The sequence below is a fragment of the Falco biarmicus genome, chromosome Z (genome assembly GCF_023638135.1).
Source record: "Falco biarmicus isolate bFalBia1 chromosome Z, bFalBia1.pri, whole genome shotgun sequence".
NCBI classification, from domain to species: domain Eukaryota; kingdom Metazoa; phylum Chordata; class Aves; order Falconiformes; family Falconidae; genus Falco; species Falco biarmicus.
The window spans coordinates 28,560,258-28,580,741 of record NC_079311.1 but is presented as its reverse complement, the minus strand read 5'-3'; the positions used below and the strand labels follow the sequence as shown (position 1 = coordinate 28,580,741).

Genomic DNA, 20,484 nt, shown 5'->3' with positions numbered 1-20,484 from the left:
CGAAGTGGGACTTATAAATGGCTATGAAGCATTCCCAATACTGTGGCTCACCAGCGTAGGTATCACCAGGTGCTATGTACTGACTGAGCAAGAGATTCAGCTTCATAAGAAGACATCTCTGTATCAGCTCACGCCCTGTGACAGGCTGTGCCTGGAGTAGTGGTCATACAAGGAACCTTCCAGCAGCTGAAGACATCACGAAGTGAAGCCAAAAAGGGAAAACGTGGCCACAAGAAGCCAGGCCTTCTCCAAGATCGTCCTGAGGTGGAGGCTACTCATGTCTAACTTGACTGGAAACACAAAACAGATACACTGGCACTCCCCCTTTGTCAGGCGCCCAAATCACTGAGCAAGAACAGCTGAAGATGATGGCTTTCTCTTTCTTCTGCTTTCATTTAATGTTTGAATGTAGTGTAACAACTTGTAGGAAGAGACAGAGGGCAAAAATAGAGCTGCCACATCTGAGAGCTGAAAAATATCTAATGAGCTAGTCATAATGTATTCAAATGCTATTTTTAAGGGAAGAATGATGTTTAAAATAAGTCCGTTAAATTAGCAACTTCACTTTCAACAGATGTGCTTGCTCTGAGCATCCAGTTTTACTGGCACAATGGTTATGCTCCAAGCAAGGTGTACTGAATAAATAATTGAATAGAAAAGCTTATACAAATTACTACAAAAAAAAATTAGAACATAAGTACATTAATATCTTAATTTTTTTCATTCAAGCAAATGATTGTCTTTCCACATCAAAGATGAAGGAACAATACAGAAGAAAGAAGCTACTCCATCACTTCTTGTTTACATATTAATATTAGCAGATAAATTTAAATTGTTCTTCTGAAATAAGTAACCACACCTCCATGTGGAGGTCAGGAAGTCTGTCCTTTTTTTCTTCCTGAACAGATACACTGTCTTCTGCTCATATCACAATTGCCTGCCCACAAAACCAAGATGTCAGGGAGGAAGTCAAACAGTTTATCCTCCTTTTTGCATAGGATAAAAGAGGATAAAACAAATTTATGAAAGGACTGTGAGTTTTTTCCATGTCAACGTCACTAACCCCAAGAATTGCCAAGTCAAAAAATGAAAGTCAAAGGACACTGGAAAAATAAGAGTTGCATTTGCCCACCAAAATTTAATCACCAATGATGGCAAAAATATTCATCTTGACTCCTACATGCTGACAGAGTTAGCAGAAAAACACTCCAATGGGAGAAATAAGCATTGTAACATATAAACTAGACACTTCAAAGAAAGAAGCAATTAATATCCTCTCACGGCTGCTCCTTGCCAGGGAAGCCCTAAGCTAGTCAAACAGCTTCACTGAACAGGCCTGTTCTTCATATGGTCCCACTGAAACGAAAAGGACTTTTCCAGGAGTAGTGTCACCATGAGAAAACCCACAAGATTATTTACTGGTTTGGGGGTTTTTTTGGCTGGTTGTTTTTTAACCAAATAACTCCAAAACTCTGCTTGGCCTCTGCTTTTGAATAGCTCCCATCATGAATGCTGAATTCCATTAATTTGAAAAAAAAAACCCCAGAAAATGTTTCTTCTGATCTTTAGCATTGCTCAAACTCTGAGCCCAAAGCCAAACTGAATTCTTTTTGGTAGTTATTGGCTGCCGGGAAGTAATTCCAGGAACCTGAAAGTTGTTACTTGGAATGTTTAGTTTTGTTGTTTTACATTCACCCAAAATGCAGTTGTATTTTTCAGGAAGTCCTATGTAACTATGCATTTTAAAACGCAGCACTTAATACAAGAAGTTCATCTGTTCTGTAAGATGTTAACAGCCAACACAGCCCTGGCATGAGAATTTCAGCATGAGAAAGTGTAGAAAATGGGGGAATAAGACTTACTGCATTTAAATTTCACAGGCAGTGAATATCATATATCTGACCCAACAACTAGAGGAACAGCTGAAATCACTACCATGCAAAACCCAGCTTCTGCAACAGCACTTGGCCATTTATACATTTTAAATGCAGTCTGGTTGATTATCTCATATTTTCATTCTAATTTATTTTATGGAATCAGATTTTTGAAAGCTTCAGAGCCTTTCTGAGTATGGTATCAAAACGTAGCATGGTTTAGCTCACCACTACAAATACAGCAAAGGTACAAGGATCAATAGTCACTCAACAGGGTGTAAAAATCAGAGTTAAAAAGCAAAGGAATATGGGAAACAGGAAATAGTTTATAGTCAGCATAGGGTTATTTTTAATAGGAAAGAGTCTCCTTGCTTCCCGTTTCAACTAGATGGGTCACATTTTCTGTCAAAACAGGCATGACTTCACTAAACTTGTGCAACTAATCCATTTTACCCTAGAAGAAGGTATGTCCCTAGACTCCTGATTTCTGATGCCATGAGAACAAAGTAAGGCCTTATGTGATCAAGTCATTAAAACCAAGCCACTTTAAAATGTTCAGTAAATACAGTAAATCTGCTTATGCTGACAAGATATCACTGTGTTTGTAAAAAAAGACCCTTATTTATGCACTTGCAGAGATGCCTAAAGAAGAATTGTATTGTTTTACTTGTAAAATTTGCTGACAGAATTGTATGTTGGCTTGCAGGCGTGCTTATTATTTCACTGTAGTTTAGCTACCTTTTTTCAAACATTTTCCATAATAGAAGTACTCTAATTATCCAGTGTCTCTGTTGGATCAATGTTCTTTGAGAGGCATTATTATACAGAAGGCACTGAATATGCTGCAATGTCTCAAAGGAAGATGAAAGTTATTAGTAACTTTGGACGACTTTCAAAGACAACGACAGATAACTACCACTTCAATAATTTAAGTTTGGTAGTTATTTCTGTTCTTCTTTATCCTTAAAGCATATATTCTGTGTCTTTATCAGTTATTACTAACATCTTCATACCACCTTTATAGGAGCACTAAAATTCAGGATACTGAGTATATTATAGTAATGCAAATACTGCTCTATGTCTGCTGTGTCCTCTTCATTTTCACAGATCTTCACTATCAGTTTTATCATTAAATAAATGGTATTGTTGGTGTTAGATATAACACTAGAAATGCTGCTCTAAGACACAGTTCTTGAAAACACACGCTTTCTTTTCAGATCTCAAAAAGAACATATGCTACTATCAAAATCAACTGGATAATATATTCAACCAAAATAGAACGACATACTTGTCACAGCACATAGGCATAACGCACTCAGCATCAGGAGATTCTACAAAGATGTTCATCAGCTTATACACCTAGCTGCACACAGTACATAAACTGCTTTTCAGAACACGATCCGGTGGTGAGTAGAATGAATGCATTTTACTTTTAGAGAAATCAGCTGAAGGCAAAGAGAGTAAGAGTGTCACTGTACATTTTAGCACAAGAATTCTAACAGCAATAGACATGAGCAATTGCCAACTATGCTGGTACCATTAGATCACATGATTACGTATCATGTTGCATACAATTTTTTTTTTTAAGAGGAAGAGAAGGAATGTAGGAAACTAATTGAAAAATGCTTTGCCTTTTTAACTCAAAATACGAATGAATTCATTGCTATTTCCTTTGAACAGATGTTATGTACCTATGCACCAACCCAGATATAAATAAATGATTACCGTAGTTTAACCTATGAGATAATCTGTGAACTTTGAAATGTTTTAACTTTGATTTCTAAATCCAAAAATTTCACTGTATTAAAACTCTCCATAGGCTGCAGGATCAAGTATTCTATTCCCAGAAGCTTATAAAAATTATTATACACAATATTGTCAGACTAACTAGTTGTTGCACTATCACTTTAGTCATACACGGTATGAGAGATGTTTCTCCAGTCTAAATAACTGATTAGCGACATCAATTCCTTGATGTTCCTATTAAGCTTCGTCATTCTTCATTCATAAACAAACCTTATAATATTATCTTTACTTCATGTGACTTTAATTAGTTAAAATCTCCTATCTGAAACCATCATTTAGTTTCATGGCTAGTTAAAAAACAGGGAAGAGCATAAAGATGACTTCAAAGAAATTCAGCCTATGATTTAAGAAAGGTATGTAGCTTGCCTTCTGAAAGAAAATTTTCATCCAGAAAATCCAGTCTCTAAATTTTTCTGTAGTACTGTTAAATGAATCACATTTAAACTCTGAGAGATAAGAAAAGCATGTCAATGGATTTTTTTGGTTCTTTCTGCAATAAGGATGCTAATTTGGAAGACAAGAGGTACAAGGAAAATGAGAGTGGTGTGTTATTGTTTCCATTACCACTTCCTAGTATACCTTCCAAATAAAATACAACTTTTATGTCTGTATCTTGTTTCAGTTTACGTACTGAAAAACTGCAATTGTTCTTTTCCATATCCTTTTGATATTTTTTGTCACCATCTTTCTTCAAGGTGAGAAAAGAAAAAGCAAGTAACTCATAATTATGACTATTTCTGTAATGTTTTCTCTCACTGCCCTTCTGTTTTCTGCCCTTTCACTCTTCTCAAACCAAACCAATTGAAACTTCTGCTTCAAAAGCAAAAGGACCTCTCTCTTGCCCAGCCTTCTCTATACCCATATAATGACAGGCTGTCAAATGAAGCCCGCTATTCCTCTTTATTTCACATTGATATGTGAACAAAAAATATTCTATTGTGCCTGTTTGAAGACTGAATAAAAAGTGAAGCATATCAACATTTTTGCCTAAAACTTTTCAATGCAATCTGAAGGGATTTAGATGTGTGACTTCCAATTACCTTAATGGCAGCCATCTGGGCTCAACATCAACACATGACACTGAATTTTTACCCTACAAGGAATGCAGTAATTTACAATAGGCCATATTTCTTGGCCAAGAATCAAGAAAGAATTGTTTTGACAGAGAAAACATTGTGCATTTATTCTACCAGGGCCTCCATAAGAATATTTATTTTGTCTGGCATGAAAACAACAAACAGCAAGAATAAGTAGCACAAACCTCTCTCCTCTGGCCCTTGTTTTACTTTCACTGTAAAAATAGTTTTCATGTCAACAATAAGGGCATGTATTTAAATTTGGGGAATCACACAATGCAAGATACCGTTTCAGATTAATTTCAGATAATGCCCGAAATACATATCTCAGATTAAAATATTTCTCCCATCTTTCCTCCAAGAGACATAGCAGGCTGTATCTTCAACAGCAGATGAAAACTCACCTTATAACAAAGTCATGGCTATCAATCTCTCTTCCACATCCGCTGTCCAGAAGGATGCCAGAATTCCCAACAACTGCACAGGTTTTAAATCGGCGATTCTTCATCGGGGAAACTTCAGGGAGAAGGCTGTGCAAATCCTGAGAAATGTTTAGGGTGCGACGTCTGTCCAGTACATAATGGATTACGTCTCCTGGCTTGAAGCTGCTTTTGACCACTGAGACATCTCGTTCAGCATCCAAGAATCGAAGAATGTTCTTTCTGGGTTGACGGAAAAATGCAGAGATAAAACCCAACTCACTGCTCATGTGGAGTTTATCTAATAGTAACACAGACTGAGCACAGTACGACATAAAGTAGAGGGTAGATAGCGTTAAACAGGCTAAGGTTGTTTCCCATGCTCTACGATGGAGTTAAAGCAAAGCTGTTAGGATTGAGTTCAAATCTTGGTTACAATAGAATATGTAAATACTACAGCGATAGAGCTTAATGACTTCCTATAGACAAAGGCACTGAGAGACCAAGGGAAGATAACTTTGGAAATCAGAAGGCATCCTATTTTGAGTATTTTTACAAAATTTTGGAGTAAACACATATTTGAAAAAGGACCAGAGCAGTTTGTTTCTATAGAAACATAGTTAAATATATGAGATATTTATGATTTAGGAAATAAATGCTTCACTACAATCTCATCTCTCACAGATCAGCTTTTTTCAGAAAGGGCGTGTTTTCTTATAGATTCTTATTTCACCATAAGAATAACATAAGAAGTTTAACTTGCTCCTAGTTGACTGAAGTTCAGCCAAAGTTATCCTAATTAACTTGAAATAAGAACACCCACACAGTCTTTTGTACCAATTTAAATAAAATCAGCTTTAAAACATACAGCAAATTAAATTACTGCAGCTGAGGGGCTAATGAAGCTATTAGCTGAATTCATAGAAACACTTATGAACTCCATCGTTGCTTTAAATCACGTTAGTGCAATATTCGATCTTGCTTCTTTGCAATTAATTGTTTAAACTATTACCCAGGTTCAGACACATACGACTAAGATATGAGGGTTTAACAAGCTACCACAGGTCAAGTGAACTATGGTAATTAAACAGTTGTGTACTCTCAGTGCACAGCAAGTAACAGGTGAAGAATGACTGTTTAAACGTCAGCTGAAGACATTAAGTCATGGTAATTGAACCTCCTTAGAGGGGTGGGGGCATGCATCTAAAAACTGACACTTTCAGCACATAAGTTCAAAAAAAATGCTTCTAATGACTGCCACTATGTAATGCCCAATACCTGCACTGGGCAGTGCTGAGCAGTTTTCTGTACACACTCATCCTTGGCATAAAAAGCTGGAAAGGACTCCAGGCCAGAGCTGCAGGAACCACTAGTAGCTCAGGACTGCAGCTGAGCAAAGCCTTACCAGCTTGTGTCCATCCCTACTCTGCAAAGCACATACCTTCATGAAAAGGCATAAATATCACCTCTGAACCTAAGCCTATACTTAAGTACAATACACTTACGGAACAGATGGCAAGTGCCGAGCTGGGGCAGGGTGTTCACTACATTATAATTTGAATACAAACTTTTGCCTCTGCAACTCTAGCAAGACAAGAAGAAAAACAGTAACTTAATACTTTCCACTGCTGTCAGCAGGTAAGGTGGAATTTAAAACAGAACAGACATTTCATTGAGTAAGAGAATGCTATTTTTACATAATAAGTTTCTAGAGCAGAACTTCCTTAGAGTAGATCAAAACAGGAAAAGGTAACTAGAGATGCCACTCAAGCAGCTGTAACATGCACTCAGAGACATAAAGGGGAAATAATCGCTCCTAAGTGAGAAGGGATGAACTACAGGAAAACCATGCTCACCACCCAGCTCTTGTGTCACTGCCTCAGCAGGGAAGAGTATGTCCAAACCTTGCAACCAGTGACACAAAATAGCCTGGAACTGACCTTAAAAGCCATAGGGGAAGTGAAAAATGATAGAAATATTCAAGTGTTTCCTGTCATTTCTTAAACTAGGATAAACAAAAAAAAAAGAAATGAAAGTATGTTTTGGACTGTTACAGCTGTCACGTGTGAATGGAGCAGCATCAGAGCAAAGAGCTTGTGCTGAGGCATATGAGGGACTCAGAATAAAAGAGCAAGAAAGTGTTAAAATCCTGAGTGTCTAAAGCTTTTGGTAAGGCCAGGCAAGGTATTTCTGTAAAAGAAAGAAGACTCTGCTTCAGCCTGCAAGCTGAATGGGCATAGAATCTCCATCAGCTTGATAAGTTCTTTTTGTAGGTACTCTGCAACAGATAGTAAATCACTACAAAAGGAGAAAGAGGAAGAAAGGAGGACTTTCCAAAGGAGTATTAAAAATTACTAAAATTCTTCATTACCTAAGAACAGAGCTACCAGAGCTGTGGCTATAAAGGACAAGATGAATGCATCAAGTTACCAGTAGCATCAGACAAGCTATCTAAAGACTCATTTCACATGCGCTTGTAACGTGAGAATGATTGACCACAAAGTCGTCTCAAGAAGCAAAAGTAATTATGTGAAACATACAGAAACCTAGGTCTCTGACTAAAAAGTCATATGTGATCACCAGAAGATTCGCTTTAGTAGTTTAAAGTACCCATCCCTGATAACTAGAATGAATGGGCCCAATACTGTTTCTGTTAGCAAATAGCAGTATCTGTGTGTGAATAGAACATCTTGTGTATTATTTTAAAACATAAAAGGAAGACAGTGAAGGTATACAAACAGTGCCAATAAAGTATAAGTGCCTTGGCTTCCATTATTAATTTGGTACTTACAGTCAAATTTCATTTATCACACTATGTGCTTACATACCCTCACAGAAGTCCTCCAAAGGGTTAAGTGGACCTGAATGAGATTCAGATAATCAACCACTTATTTAACAGAGCTGAAAAATCCAAATATCTAAGGAATTTAATTTTCAATAAAATTTTGAGATGGACAAAAGTCACTGAATCATAGTATCTTCTCACATTATTTAAAAATGTTTTCTTATCTGCAGTTGTCAGTAGCATATCCAATTAAATGTATGCACAGGTATTACAGTACACATAAGAATCCTTGTATAAGACGTGTAATAATGCTAACATTAAAGTATTTTAATCAATTCATCTGACTCTCCAGAGATCTTTTAATACTGAAAGAAATACGATAAAGAATGCAGAGTTCATGCTACAGTTTTAAGTTCCTCTGTGCTACTGACTCATCTGTACCATGGGGATAGTGGTACTTCCCACTTTCACATAAGTGCTGAGAGAAAAAAAAAATATATTAGGGGATATGACAAAAACTGAAAGAACATACATGAGTGTCTCAGTCTTGATGCTGGTTAATAATAAGAACTTGTTTAAACCTCTGTTCTGTGCCACAAAGAGCACTGAAAATAGCACAAGGTTATTCTGATTAAACAGACATGACAAAATAATTTAAAGAAAGTGCCAAACCACACTCAGCTACATATAAAATTCAAAAGTAAGGTCAGTTAGAGAAAGGAAAAAAACAGAATAATTTTTTGTAAACCTTAAAGCAAAGGTGTTCTGCAACCTTAAGCTAAAATGTGTAAAGAAACTTTTATTTGAGGGGATCTTCAGGTTTTGTTTTGATGAATAAAACCGGGATGTGGCCTGAGCCCTTTGTGGGCAGGTGGGGCAGATGTGTCTCACTTATCCGAAGCCAAGCAGCTGCTTGCAACATGTTTACATGACTTGCAGAAATATGGTGTCCAAATTGTGGCTGACCTAGGTTTTTTCTTTGATAAATATTATGAACATCTGGTTGTGGTTAAGTACCAACTACAACTCCTGGTTACCTGATAAGTACATGTTACAGACATCACTGTTTCTGAACAGCTTTCCAGGTGACAGAAATATGTATTGCTCTGGGGCAACACGGTGACATTTTTCTACATATGTACATTTTCTGGTTTTATTTTGTACCATAGTCTCTGTACTACACAACTATTCTCTAATGGCAAACTCTCCTTCATCTGCCTCAAAACTGTGTGGATTAAGGGAAGAAATAAATTGCTTGAACATTTGACTTTTAAGAACACAAGTAGACATATTTTTAGACATCGTCAGGAACACTGAAATATGGCCTCCAACAATTTCACCTGGGAAAATCACTCCTTTTGAGCAAGGCAGTGGCAGAAATCCTCACTGCTGGAGCACCTGGACTTGTCCGGACCCCCTGCGAGGGGAAGTCCTTGAAGGGCATTCTCAGTACCCAGGAAGCTGGGCTAGCTCACCAGCCACCACATTATGGAAACAGAGACAAAGCGATTACCTCATCCACAGTCTGCCCCCACTGAAGGTGTGCCTTCACCTACACCACCTTCAGCCCACGTTTAGCTAATATATTGCTTATAGCCTCCCTTGGTGGGGGCTCAGCAAACACCCCACGCCATCCACACTGGTACTTCCCTAGCCTCAGCGGCAGCACAGCATTGCTCACGCCAGCTCAGATCTTCCCCACAGCAAGTGAAGCCTGTTCTTGTTCCTTGTACCCTGCCTGTACAAGGCAGAATATTCCTTAGTCTTGCCAACAGCCTTTGTTCACCTGCGGCTAAGAAGTCATCCACCTTTGTTATAAACTTCTGGTTTTTAATTGGACAGGTCATGTGTTGCAGATCTCTGGCCTCTCTCGCTCCTCTCCTGCAGGCCTTCTCTATTCACACAGGTCTTTACACCACTCGATTTTCCAACCCTAGCAAGGCCTGGCACTGCTTCGCACAGCCCAGCTGGAAGGCAGAAGGCAGCTCTCAGCCTTTGAAATCACCAAGGGCTACAACCCAGGCAAAGCATTTTGCCAGCTAAACTACAATTAAAAAGCAAAACGGAACAGGAGCAGTGTGGTAACACAAGGTCACAGCCTGCCCTTGCGGAGGGCTACAGCCCCTGCTGCTGCTGGCCGCCTGGGGCTGCCCCGGGGAACCACAAGTGTTTGCACCTGTGCTGGGTTTGGCTGAAAGGGAGTTTTAAGAACGAATCTTCAAGGAAAGCAGCTTTTAGAATCTTAGAACAGTCTGGGTTGGAAGGGGATTTTAGAGGTCATCTAGTCCAGCCCTGACTCAGATTTGTTAAAAACACACTTAACTGCAACTAACCACAGAAAGGTTCCTGGCATTCCCCAGCCCACGGAGGACCACAAAAACAGAAGTGCCACATTATGGAGGTTGTTCTCTGGCTCTCTCCCCATTCCACCCCTCCTCGTGCTCCTCACTCCACTCCCCCTTGACCAGAAAGGTCACCTCAGCAGCTGGAGCAGTATCAGTAGGTGAAGCAGTACTAATCAGGCACAAACCTTCAGTGGGGATGCAAAAGGGAAAGAAGCCTTTTAAATAGTCTGTGACTCAACTACTGTTTAAGTATGAAGGCTGGCCAGATGTCAGCTTTCACGAAGTTAAGCAAGTTGGAGTCCAAAGAAAGGAGTCAAAGAAGTTAATCATCCCAACTGAAGCTGACTTTTCAGTTGAGGCAAGGGTCTCAGGAGGCAAAAACCCTCAAGGTTTATTATGACTAAACCAGACTAAAAAGCAGCAGTTTGCATGTCTTAGAGACACATAACTTCTGAAGGAAACCAGGTAACTGACCCCAAAATGTTGCTCCAAATGCTTCAGAGCAATTCTACTGCTACATTGTCAGTTTGGTATTTACTGATTGCATTTCATGGTCTTGGAGCTATTTCATGTTAACTTGAAAGACAGAAGAATGATAACAATCTGAACCTTTCTAGAAAGGAAGTTGAATTTTTTTTCATTATTAGGCTGTTAATATCTTACAAGTTCTCATACTTTTCTGACAGGAAATTCCCACTCATCAAGTTCTCTGTCACACTGCAAACAGATAAATACATCCTCAAGACCTTTTTTTTTCTTCCCATTTTGCCTTCTTGCAATACAAAATCTTCATCTGCTCCTTCCAATGTAAACCTCCACATTTAATTAAAAATAAGTGGAAGAAGTCACACACTGAGACATCAGACTGTAGTTCATTTCACACAGGTCACAGATGCGCTGGCACCAGTCCTATGCAAAAGGCTTCCTGAGACAGATTTGTGCCACCTCAGCCACATCTCTTATTTCTGCAAGTATGAAAAACTGAAATTTCTTAATATTCACAACTGGAAAACCTTCACATTGCTACAGAGAGTAGAAAGGACTTAAGACATAAAACCTTGCAAACAGTGGATTCTCTCTCTTCATGACTGAAATAATTCACACAGAAAGGGAGCCAAGCAAACAGTCTTCTTCCCTTAGGCACAGAAATTACCAATTATCCTTAAAAAAAAGTTGTCAGCAATCAGAAGGTGGTATCAGACAGGAAAAAATCACTCTTCCACTAGACCAGTCATGACTGGCAAGGCAGAAAATTTGCTACAGTCTCAAATAATTAACAATATCCATCATTTCCACCTCAGTCACAGAAAAACTAGCTCTTTCTTCTAATGCCTGCTTAACATCTCCAAAGGGCTGCTGACCTACCAAGGAGCTTCTACACTCCCAAGACTGCCTCTTCTGGCTGCAAAGTCCTACAGAGCATCTTGTGACACCGCAAACCCAGTGGAAGCTTTTCATCCTCCCATGGGGTCATGATAAAGGAGCTTTTTCTCTCACTGACTCCTATCTGAGCCTTGCCTTGTGGAGAATTCATAGGACCTTCAAGGCTGATGGACTGATCACTAACCTGAGCAAAAATTAGACAGCCAGAGACAATGCCCATGGTCAACAAGGCACATAGCAAAGCATAATATTCTAGCTGCAAGGCAAACAGGTCCAGGCATACCACTGATCAACAGTCCTCACACAAAGGAAAACTGACTATGAAATATTTTCTGTGTTTTAAAATTGCTAACGTGGGTGTCAAGCCAACGTTAAGACACAAAAGTAGCTGCCATTTATGGGTGGTTAAGTTTTATGAAACATCTTTATACTGTACAGTAATGGTTTCACAAATTATTTTTCCACTGCTAAGAACTGATAACTTTTTATACATTATTCAGCTGTCTTTTTGTTTCCCTCTAACCATTACCTGCTATGGTCAACCTCACACCGCAAGACCCCCCCTTGCTCTTGTTAACAGTTGCAATAATTAGAGTATGAATCATCTTCATGGTCTACACAGTGCATGTAACGTACTTCGGAGAGCTGAGCAGTTAGTTTAACCACGAAAACATTCTAGGACATTGCTAGACATATTTGAAGTTAGTCCTGATAGGTCTGTAAATGTAAAAATATTTACGGCTAAGATGCTTCTTACTGCTGTGACAGGGAAGAAAGGTGTATATAGCAAACTGCCTGTAAAAATGAAAGAAGAATGCACATTGTTTAATCAGCATCAGACTGGAACACTTATTACAAGGGGCTGCATGTGGCTTACACAGGGAAAAGCATGCCGAACTCCCTCCCTCACTGCAGAGTATCGTAACTGAATATGCAAGGTATGTTAGCAAAGAGGATTTCTGAAAAGAGTAAGACTGGCGTAGTGCCGATTCCTTTCATGTACTTTATGTCATGTTTTAGCCCTCAGTCACATTAATCTAAATCAATAGTTTAGTGAAAACACCTGCTCTCTGCTCTAGTGTCCATGATAGTAGCTATTTTATCTTAAAACAAGACTAATAATGTGGGCATCTAAATGACCTCAACTTCATGCTCTCTACTGTACAGAAAATACACTGATAAAGTGGAACCCTTACTGCTCAAACCAGTGTGTAAGGTACATTATTTTCTTCACTGTACTAGTGAGATCAAAAAAAATGCTTCACTGTACAATTTTTTTTAAAACACCATATCATGATGCTTCTTAAGTGTCCATTAGTAATTTACAAAATGAAAGAACTTCCCCCCCCAGTCAACAGTAAGGAAAAACCTGATTTTGAAACTCATTATCTTAGTACACTGAGATGATACACATGTAGTAACAGGCTTAAAAATAAAAACTAAAAGCATCCTCTACTCTTCTACCTCTTTGTCTGAATGATGTATTTTGCTTTTGAAATGGGTGAAAGATGAGCATAACCCAAGCTTTATTTTCCTCTCAGTTTTAATCAGAAACTCATTTTAGTAATTGTATTTGTTTACTGTTTGGCTTGAACATCAAGGTGTATTGAATTTAAGTGGTTCTGAAATACAACAGTTTTTCAACAAAATGACTGAAAAGAGTTACCTGCCTCTACTTGTAGTCACTCAGTGGCTTCCAAAACAGTTTACTTCACAAGCAGAACAGCATACTATTTTCTCTAATTGTCAGAACTATAAGCTATGATTTGAAATTTCAACAGTACTCTTCTGAAGTTATTCAGTACTTCTCCAACTTAAAAGTTGTCAGTTATATGCATACACATTTTAAATACTGTTACTGAGAAAGAAAAATCTGCTTATCTTTCCTAGAGTAACTTGGAGCAGAACTTAGCCTTTACGGAAGAACCATACTGGTCAAACAGACTGCATGTGAATAGCTGGTCCTGGAAGAAACTCCATTCCAGAAGTGCACCTCAGCTGCATTTTAGGGTGATCACCAGGTCTTCGCCAGCAGGAAACCCAGGCACCTGGGGAGCAGCCAAGTGCCCAAGGGTCCCTTAGTCCAGGCAGTCAGGAAGTGGGGACTCCACAGAGCGTTTGCCAGGCAGCTGAGATACAGATAGAGGCTTCAGAGTATTAATTTGCTGCCTGCCCAAACCCTGCCACGCTTTCCATCCCTGACACTGTTGCTTGGCTTTTGCAGCAGGGCTGTGCTACAGCCATCATAGCACAAGACTTCCAGAAGACCAATCCTTTACTACAGCTCTGTACCATTTCTGAGCTACTCGTACCTTCTGCATATTTTAGAATTGGGGATATAACCCAGCAGTCATTTAAAAAAAACAACCCTAAGGTTCCTCATTCAGAGAGGACATGCTTTCATACATGGAAACATTGCCTGTTCCAGGGTTTTGTAAGCTGTCCTTTAATAAAAGGAAAAAAGTAGAAAGGGAAATGACATAGAAACCACATTTGATTTAAATCAAATCCTTATTCAAAATCTTAAAATTCAGAAAATAGTCTGCTCTGCTATGCAATCGCTCCTAAAACCAGTTATTTTCTATCATTTTTCACAGAATGTGACACTCCTAAGCCCTCCACACTGCCAGCCCACAGTCCACACACATCTCCCACTGGCCACCCTCCTGATCAAGACAGGGAAGATACGATGACATTACAACACACTAAGAAGATTCTACTTCCTCCTCTCTCAGGCCCCAAGGCGAGTAGACCCACAGTAACTACTAAAACACATTAGAACTATCACTCATTTTAACTCTACTGCTGTGTTTTCCCCCTCAACATGAGCCTAAGGTTCTTTTTGGCCCCTCTGACTTCAGGAAAGAAAACTGCGTAAGATAAGGGTATTGTCAGTGTCTGACCTTGCGACTTGGACCAGCCACAGAGAGGGTTGGATATGCAGCACCTGACATCCTAGCTCTCGAGTCCTACATCTAAGCTGTCTGCCTGAGCTCCCTTTGTAGTTAAAGGAGAAAAATTGGTATGTTCAGGGTACTTCCACCTGTTCTATTTCAGACCTTTAGGACAAGAGAAAATCATGTTCTAAAACTGCCAGTTTCTTACCACTGACTGCAAGAGAGTTCTAGGCAACCAGCTCAAATGTAGACTTGCATACTGTAGACACTGACTGCTTGGGTCTGACTGACACAGCCAGATGAAAGTATTTTATTTATTCTGATGAAGGATGATTTGACTTTGGAGTCTAATGTAATTTAGTTGCATTTAACACTGAACCCTAAATACGTACAGTTATAAAACACCCACCTGCAACTGTAAATCAAATTAATCTTTTCCAGACCAGAGGAATTATAGGCAACACAAAATGAAAATAATTGTAGGTAATATGAAATTAAATGCTTTTTATTTAAGACACTTACCTTATTTCCAGTACCAAAGAAGTATTGATTTTCCAACCTTCTACAGCATGCTGGAAGATTGAGGAGCCACCCTTTCGAATTATCTTATCAGAGCTATTGATCATTGATCTACTCAAACTCAGTTCACCATCTCTGCAATGCAATATAGAAAACACACAATTATATCAAGGCTACGTAAGTAATTTAAATCACAAGTACCAGTGATATATCCTTTTATTGTAAAGAAAAAGAAGCAAACGTCTCTGCTTGCCAAAGCAAATAAACTGTACCCGTGAGGAATCTATGGCACACCTATATGTGATACTTGAATACACCATTTAAAAGCTTAAATATGTTTATATTTCTAATGAAACAACCATACAAAAAATTATAATAAACTGCAAATTCTGAACCTGGTTCAAACTCCAGTATGTTTGTAAGGCAGTTTCTGCATTTCTATGTTCCAAATTTCCAGTACTAAACTAAGAATTAAGGGTTAACTTTCTAGCCCTCACCCAGCAATTGCTCATGTTCTACCATAATGGCCCAACAGACTCCCTTTGCCTCCTATTGATACCACAGGACTTTCATGAAAGGAATTCTATATTTTAACAGCACGCAGAACACGAAATTTGCTCAGGACTTCCTGAAACTTGTGTATGCACATATCAGAACAACCCGAGTTGTCTTATCCTTCTTGTCAATCTTACCATAGTCATAAGTTTTGATAAGGTAGCATTAAAAAACAGAAAAATATAGTATGCTGTGAATGATGACCAATGAACATCTCATGAGGTATCATAATGTTACCAGTCACAATGATATTACCCAACAGGGTCACACAAATGTGACAGAGAAGCTATAACACTGCAAGCACAACTTAAGGTGATAGGTCTAAAATCTAGTTTCATCTCTGTATGTTCTTATTATCTTCCATAATGTTCCATTTAGGTGCCAAAGAAACGTTCAGCTGCGTTCAAACATAGCTGTTAATCATAACTATTTCAACATTGTTGATATAGTAACATTCTACCATGCTGCATGTCTTGTATCCAGGAGTACATACAAATAGAAATCTCTTTATCTGTTAAATAAGCATGCTCTGAAGTACTGCCAATAGCAACAGCTTTACTTAGCTTGCAAACAGAACTTTTGACCACTAGTCATTCGACCAACAAAATGGAAAAGATGTGAGACTGTAAGCGTTCTAGGGACTCGCTTGTTTTCCTGTGGCTGCAAGCTCTTAAAACAATTGGATCCCAGCCCTTAGCAAGAGCTCCAGCAACCTTAGTGCTGTGTACATGTGTGTGTATATATATATGTATGGTAAGTATTATTATTTGGTAAATCATATAGCAGACTAAATTCAAACTAACCTGCAATGGGACACCGATTACACTAAATTAACAAAACTGGCAACTGTAGTCACTTGCAAAAAGCTCTATGATTGCAAAAGCCCCTGTAACTAATACACCAGTATTATACACTTCATCAAAAACAATCCACCGTTACTAACAACGCTCTCCCTCCCTCATCCCTTCTCACCCAACACACTGCAGCACCGACTCCACACTGACTAATAGCTAAGGCTGCCACCTACCGAAAAACTTACAACCTCAAGCAATCGAGCACCGCCTGTATGCAAATTATCCAAATCACACTAAGGTGAGGGCACGGGAGGATGCTTGCTGCATTAAGTCCCTAAATCCAATAACCAGAATATAGTTAATATTTTTTGCTATCTTAAAATGTTTTATTCTTACAAATTTTCCATGATGGTTGTAGATTTATGTATTACACATTTTCCTGCAAACCTTTTCTAGATGCATAGAGTGAGTGTATGCATCTAAAGGAAAATTACCAAAATACATCCAGGTAAAGTACTCAGCCTAAAAGTACTCAGAGATGTCTCCAGTTTATGCTAGGTTAAACATTATCCAGTAGACAATTTAACAGTGACACAGCTGACAAAACCTGGCAACAAAATATGTTGCCAACACCTAAAGCACTGCAGCATTTGAATTGTCCTTGTCTTCCATGGTCACAATTTACATCTGCAGCGAGGTACAGAGATGGAACACTACATGTTAAATCATGTCCTCATGAGCAAAAAGACAGTCCTTGGCACTTTGTGTTAAAGTTCTGTTATGAACACAGACGTGCTCACTTACATGCTCCTCTTCCCTTTATTGGTATTGTTTTATTTAATTTTCACTTAAAGTAACATCAAATAAACTAAGACATAAAAAGCTAAATTTACTCCAGAAAATTCTTCATTGTGCAACCAACTGTGAAATAGATATGGGCTACTTTGTATCTTCTAGAATCACTGAAAATCCTATCCAAGGTAAATGAAACAACTGCCACAGTGTGACAGCAACTTGTAGCTGACAATGTCAAGCCTCACTCTGAATTACCTTCCTCTGTTTGGTCACCAAGGCGGTGCTAGTAAGACCATCTCTTCTCCTGAAGACAATTCATTAAGTATAAATAACTGTCTTCACGCATATTCCATATCAGTAGAAAGTAACACTGTTTAAGAAACACTGCATTTCACATGTGTGTTTCATTACTTGCTTAACCTTTAAAAGGACATTACTCTCTAGCTAAAGAAGGTCATGCTTTTGCAATTACTGTCCTAGCAAACTTTGTTATAAGAACACAGCCTATGTAAGGTTTATCACATACTTTAGAACTGCACACACTCCATTTTGGAACGCCTGGTATTTACCTGCGGTGTCACTAACAGCCATAAAATGGGCCACTTTGCAAGTTCACAGTTCTATATTACTGGTACTGCTGGAAGTAAACCACGGAAAACTGACTTTGCTTGCTCACATGGCCAGTCAAAAATAACCAAATGGCATGAGCCCAGGAGAAAGGCAAGCATAACATGAATAGTGACAGCAGATACTAGTAGTACACATTGTTTTTTTTCATTACTGCTTCACACAGTAATGGACGAGATGACAGGCAGGAAAAAGAAAATATTCCAATATCCTCAGCCAAAGTGAGTAGCACCATATTGCACAAGAGGTCTCACTGATACCAAAGAAGTAGAGATATCACTAAATGACCTGGCAGAAATACATCACAGCTGTATTTTACAGTGTTATTAAGGACATAAGTATTTATTACTAAATACACTTATTTTCCTTCATGTAGTATTAAATCATCAGTTTATTTTAACACCTCTGAAACAGTGTCAAACAATGTATCGTAAGCTGGAGGGGGCTTTCTTTTTGCAAATATATATGGACTCTACCTAGTGACTAACTTCCGAATCATTTTAGAAACTACCTCTAGTCTGACAGGAAGGAGTACATAAGAAACATGGGTATCCTTAATGCTGACTCTCCCTCACACATCTGTTTTCACATTTATTTTTGCACACCTCCAACCCAAAAATTGCAAACTTCTGTACATCTCATACAGCATCTTCGCAGAAACTGGGCTTACACCAGGGCTGAACAAGAGGGAGAGTTACCAGCAAGTTGGGAAAATCTTTAATACCAAGGGAAACAAACACCACATCATTAAACATGCAGACAGGCAGGAGAGAGGCCACCGCTGCCCAGCGGCACCCAGCTGCCAGGGGAAGAGGGGATGCCCCTTCTGCCTTGAACTCTGGGGACTGCGGTCTAAGTAGGTTGTAACTGCCCCAGCTTCCTCCAGGCACTTACGGCCTCCTTATGCCTCCTCCTCAAATTAAGGCAAGGGCTTACACCACAGGACGAGAAACTGCTGTGAACGCCTCTGCCCCCAGTCAATCTGCACAAGCACAGAAAGTTTGAGCCCTCTCCCAGACTCTGCTGATTTCACTACGCCACCACGGAATTTATGCATCCCTCCTGTGAAAACAAAACATTACACTCCTCCAAGGAGAAATAGGCTTGGCTGAAAACCCAACACCTTCACGGGATAGTTGCAAGTTGGGAGAAAAATAAGGCATACAGGCATGCACGTATACAAACACAATGTGCAAGAAAGAGAAAGCTAAGGTGCAAACAGAAGAAGGGCAAGGGGCTTTCTGCCTTTTATTTCCAACCGAAGACCGGCAGGAGCGGGAAAATACGTAACGGGAGGTCGCAGCCGAGGGACAAGAGTTCCCAGCGGAGGAGCCTTGGAGCGAAGGGGGATGCCCTGCACACTCTCGGATCCCCGAGGCGCACCGAAGTTAAGGGCAGCTCTCGGGCAAACTTCGAGGACGGAGGCAGGGCTCTCTGGAGCTGCCAGCGGCAGCGCACCCCGGGCGGGCCGGCCTCCCCCGGGCTCCTAAAGAAGGAAACCGGCTGCAGCACGCACCATCCCGCCGCCCGCGGGCAGCCCAACCTCCCCCGCCCGCCCCGCTGCCGGCGCTGGGGGGTAGCAGCACCGGCCGCGACCCAGTCCCCGGGCACCCCCCCGCCCGCCCCCGTCCCCCTCGCCCCACGCCCGCAGCCGCGGAGCTTCGCCAGCCGAAACCCGCGCGTAACCCGTCCCGCAGCGGTACCCCTCCCCCCGCCGAGCACCGAGAGCGCCAAGCCGCGATAGCACCGCAGGGGAGCGGGGTCACGGCCTGGGGGGCTCGAAGACCCGGGTGGGGCTGCGGAGAAGACCTCGAGCAGCGACACCGCCCCGCCGCTCCCCGCCCCCCCCCACCCCGAGAAGCCCTCCCGGCGCGCCTCCCCGCAATTACCCGGCGAGAGGTGCCTCCTGGCGCTCCTCCGTCCGCGCTATTTCTTTCGTCTTGTAAAAGATGAGGAGGAGACTGATCGTGCACACAGTCCACCTCTTCCTGACGGAACGCATGTCTTCTGCGAAACGCGGTCCCCCTCCCCCTTTTCCTTTGTTTGTCAGGGGTGTGCAGAAAACAACTCCACACGCGGCACAAATTGCCAAAAACACTGTAAATTTCTTCTTTCGAAATAATTAAAAAAAAAAAAAAAAAGTCAGGCGGGTGCAGACGCCGGGGGTTGTTTGTCGTTGAGTTTGTCCGTCTTTCACCCTGTCCGCCCCTGCCCGCTCGGTTCGCAGGCGGCGGCCCTGCCCCTCGGCCGGGGGAGCAAGTCCGTGGCGCCGCCGCTGCGCGCCCGCCGAGCCCAGCCGCGCCGCGCCGCGCTCCTGCCGCCGCTGCTCCGCTCCGGCCCCGGCCCCGCTGCAGCCCCGTTGCGATCGTGGCGGTGCCGACGGCCCAGGGGCGACGCTGGCACCTCCCTCCTCGCGGCGGGGCGGTGGCGGGCGGCGCGCGGCCAATGGGCGCCGCGCGGGGGCGGCACCTGGCGCCGGGCCGCGACCGCCGGCAGCGCGCAGAGCCGGCGGCGTGGGGGCGCGCAGCGCGCGAGGGGCACTCGCCGGGCCCAGGCTGGGGGCGCCCCCTCTGCCCCTCTGTGTTCGGGGGGGGCGCCTTCTCCCCCGG

At 41.1% G+C, this 20,484-nt stretch overlaps 1 protein-coding gene across 1 annotated transcript in view; it reads right to left on the bottom strand.

The window, feature by feature from the left end:
* The window catches only part of ST8SIA4 (ST8 alpha-N-acetyl-neuraminide alpha-2,8-sialyltransferase 4), a 55,466-nt gene extending 35,201 nt beyond the window's left edge, over positions 1-20,265 (bottom strand). Inside the window, exons 1-3 of the mRNA XM_056324470.1 lie at positions 19,765-20,265; positions 15,108-15,239; positions 5,161-5,418 (exon numbers count right to left, since the gene is read on the bottom strand). Of these exons, the coding sequence (XP_056180445.1) occupies positions 5,161-5,418; positions 15,108-15,239; positions 19,765-19,877 (503 nt within the window). The 5' untranslated portion in view covers positions 19,878-20,265. The remainder of the gene's footprint in view (positions 1-5,160; positions 5,419-15,107; positions 15,240-19,764) is intronic.
* Positions 20,266-20,484: the final 219 nt, after the last annotated feature.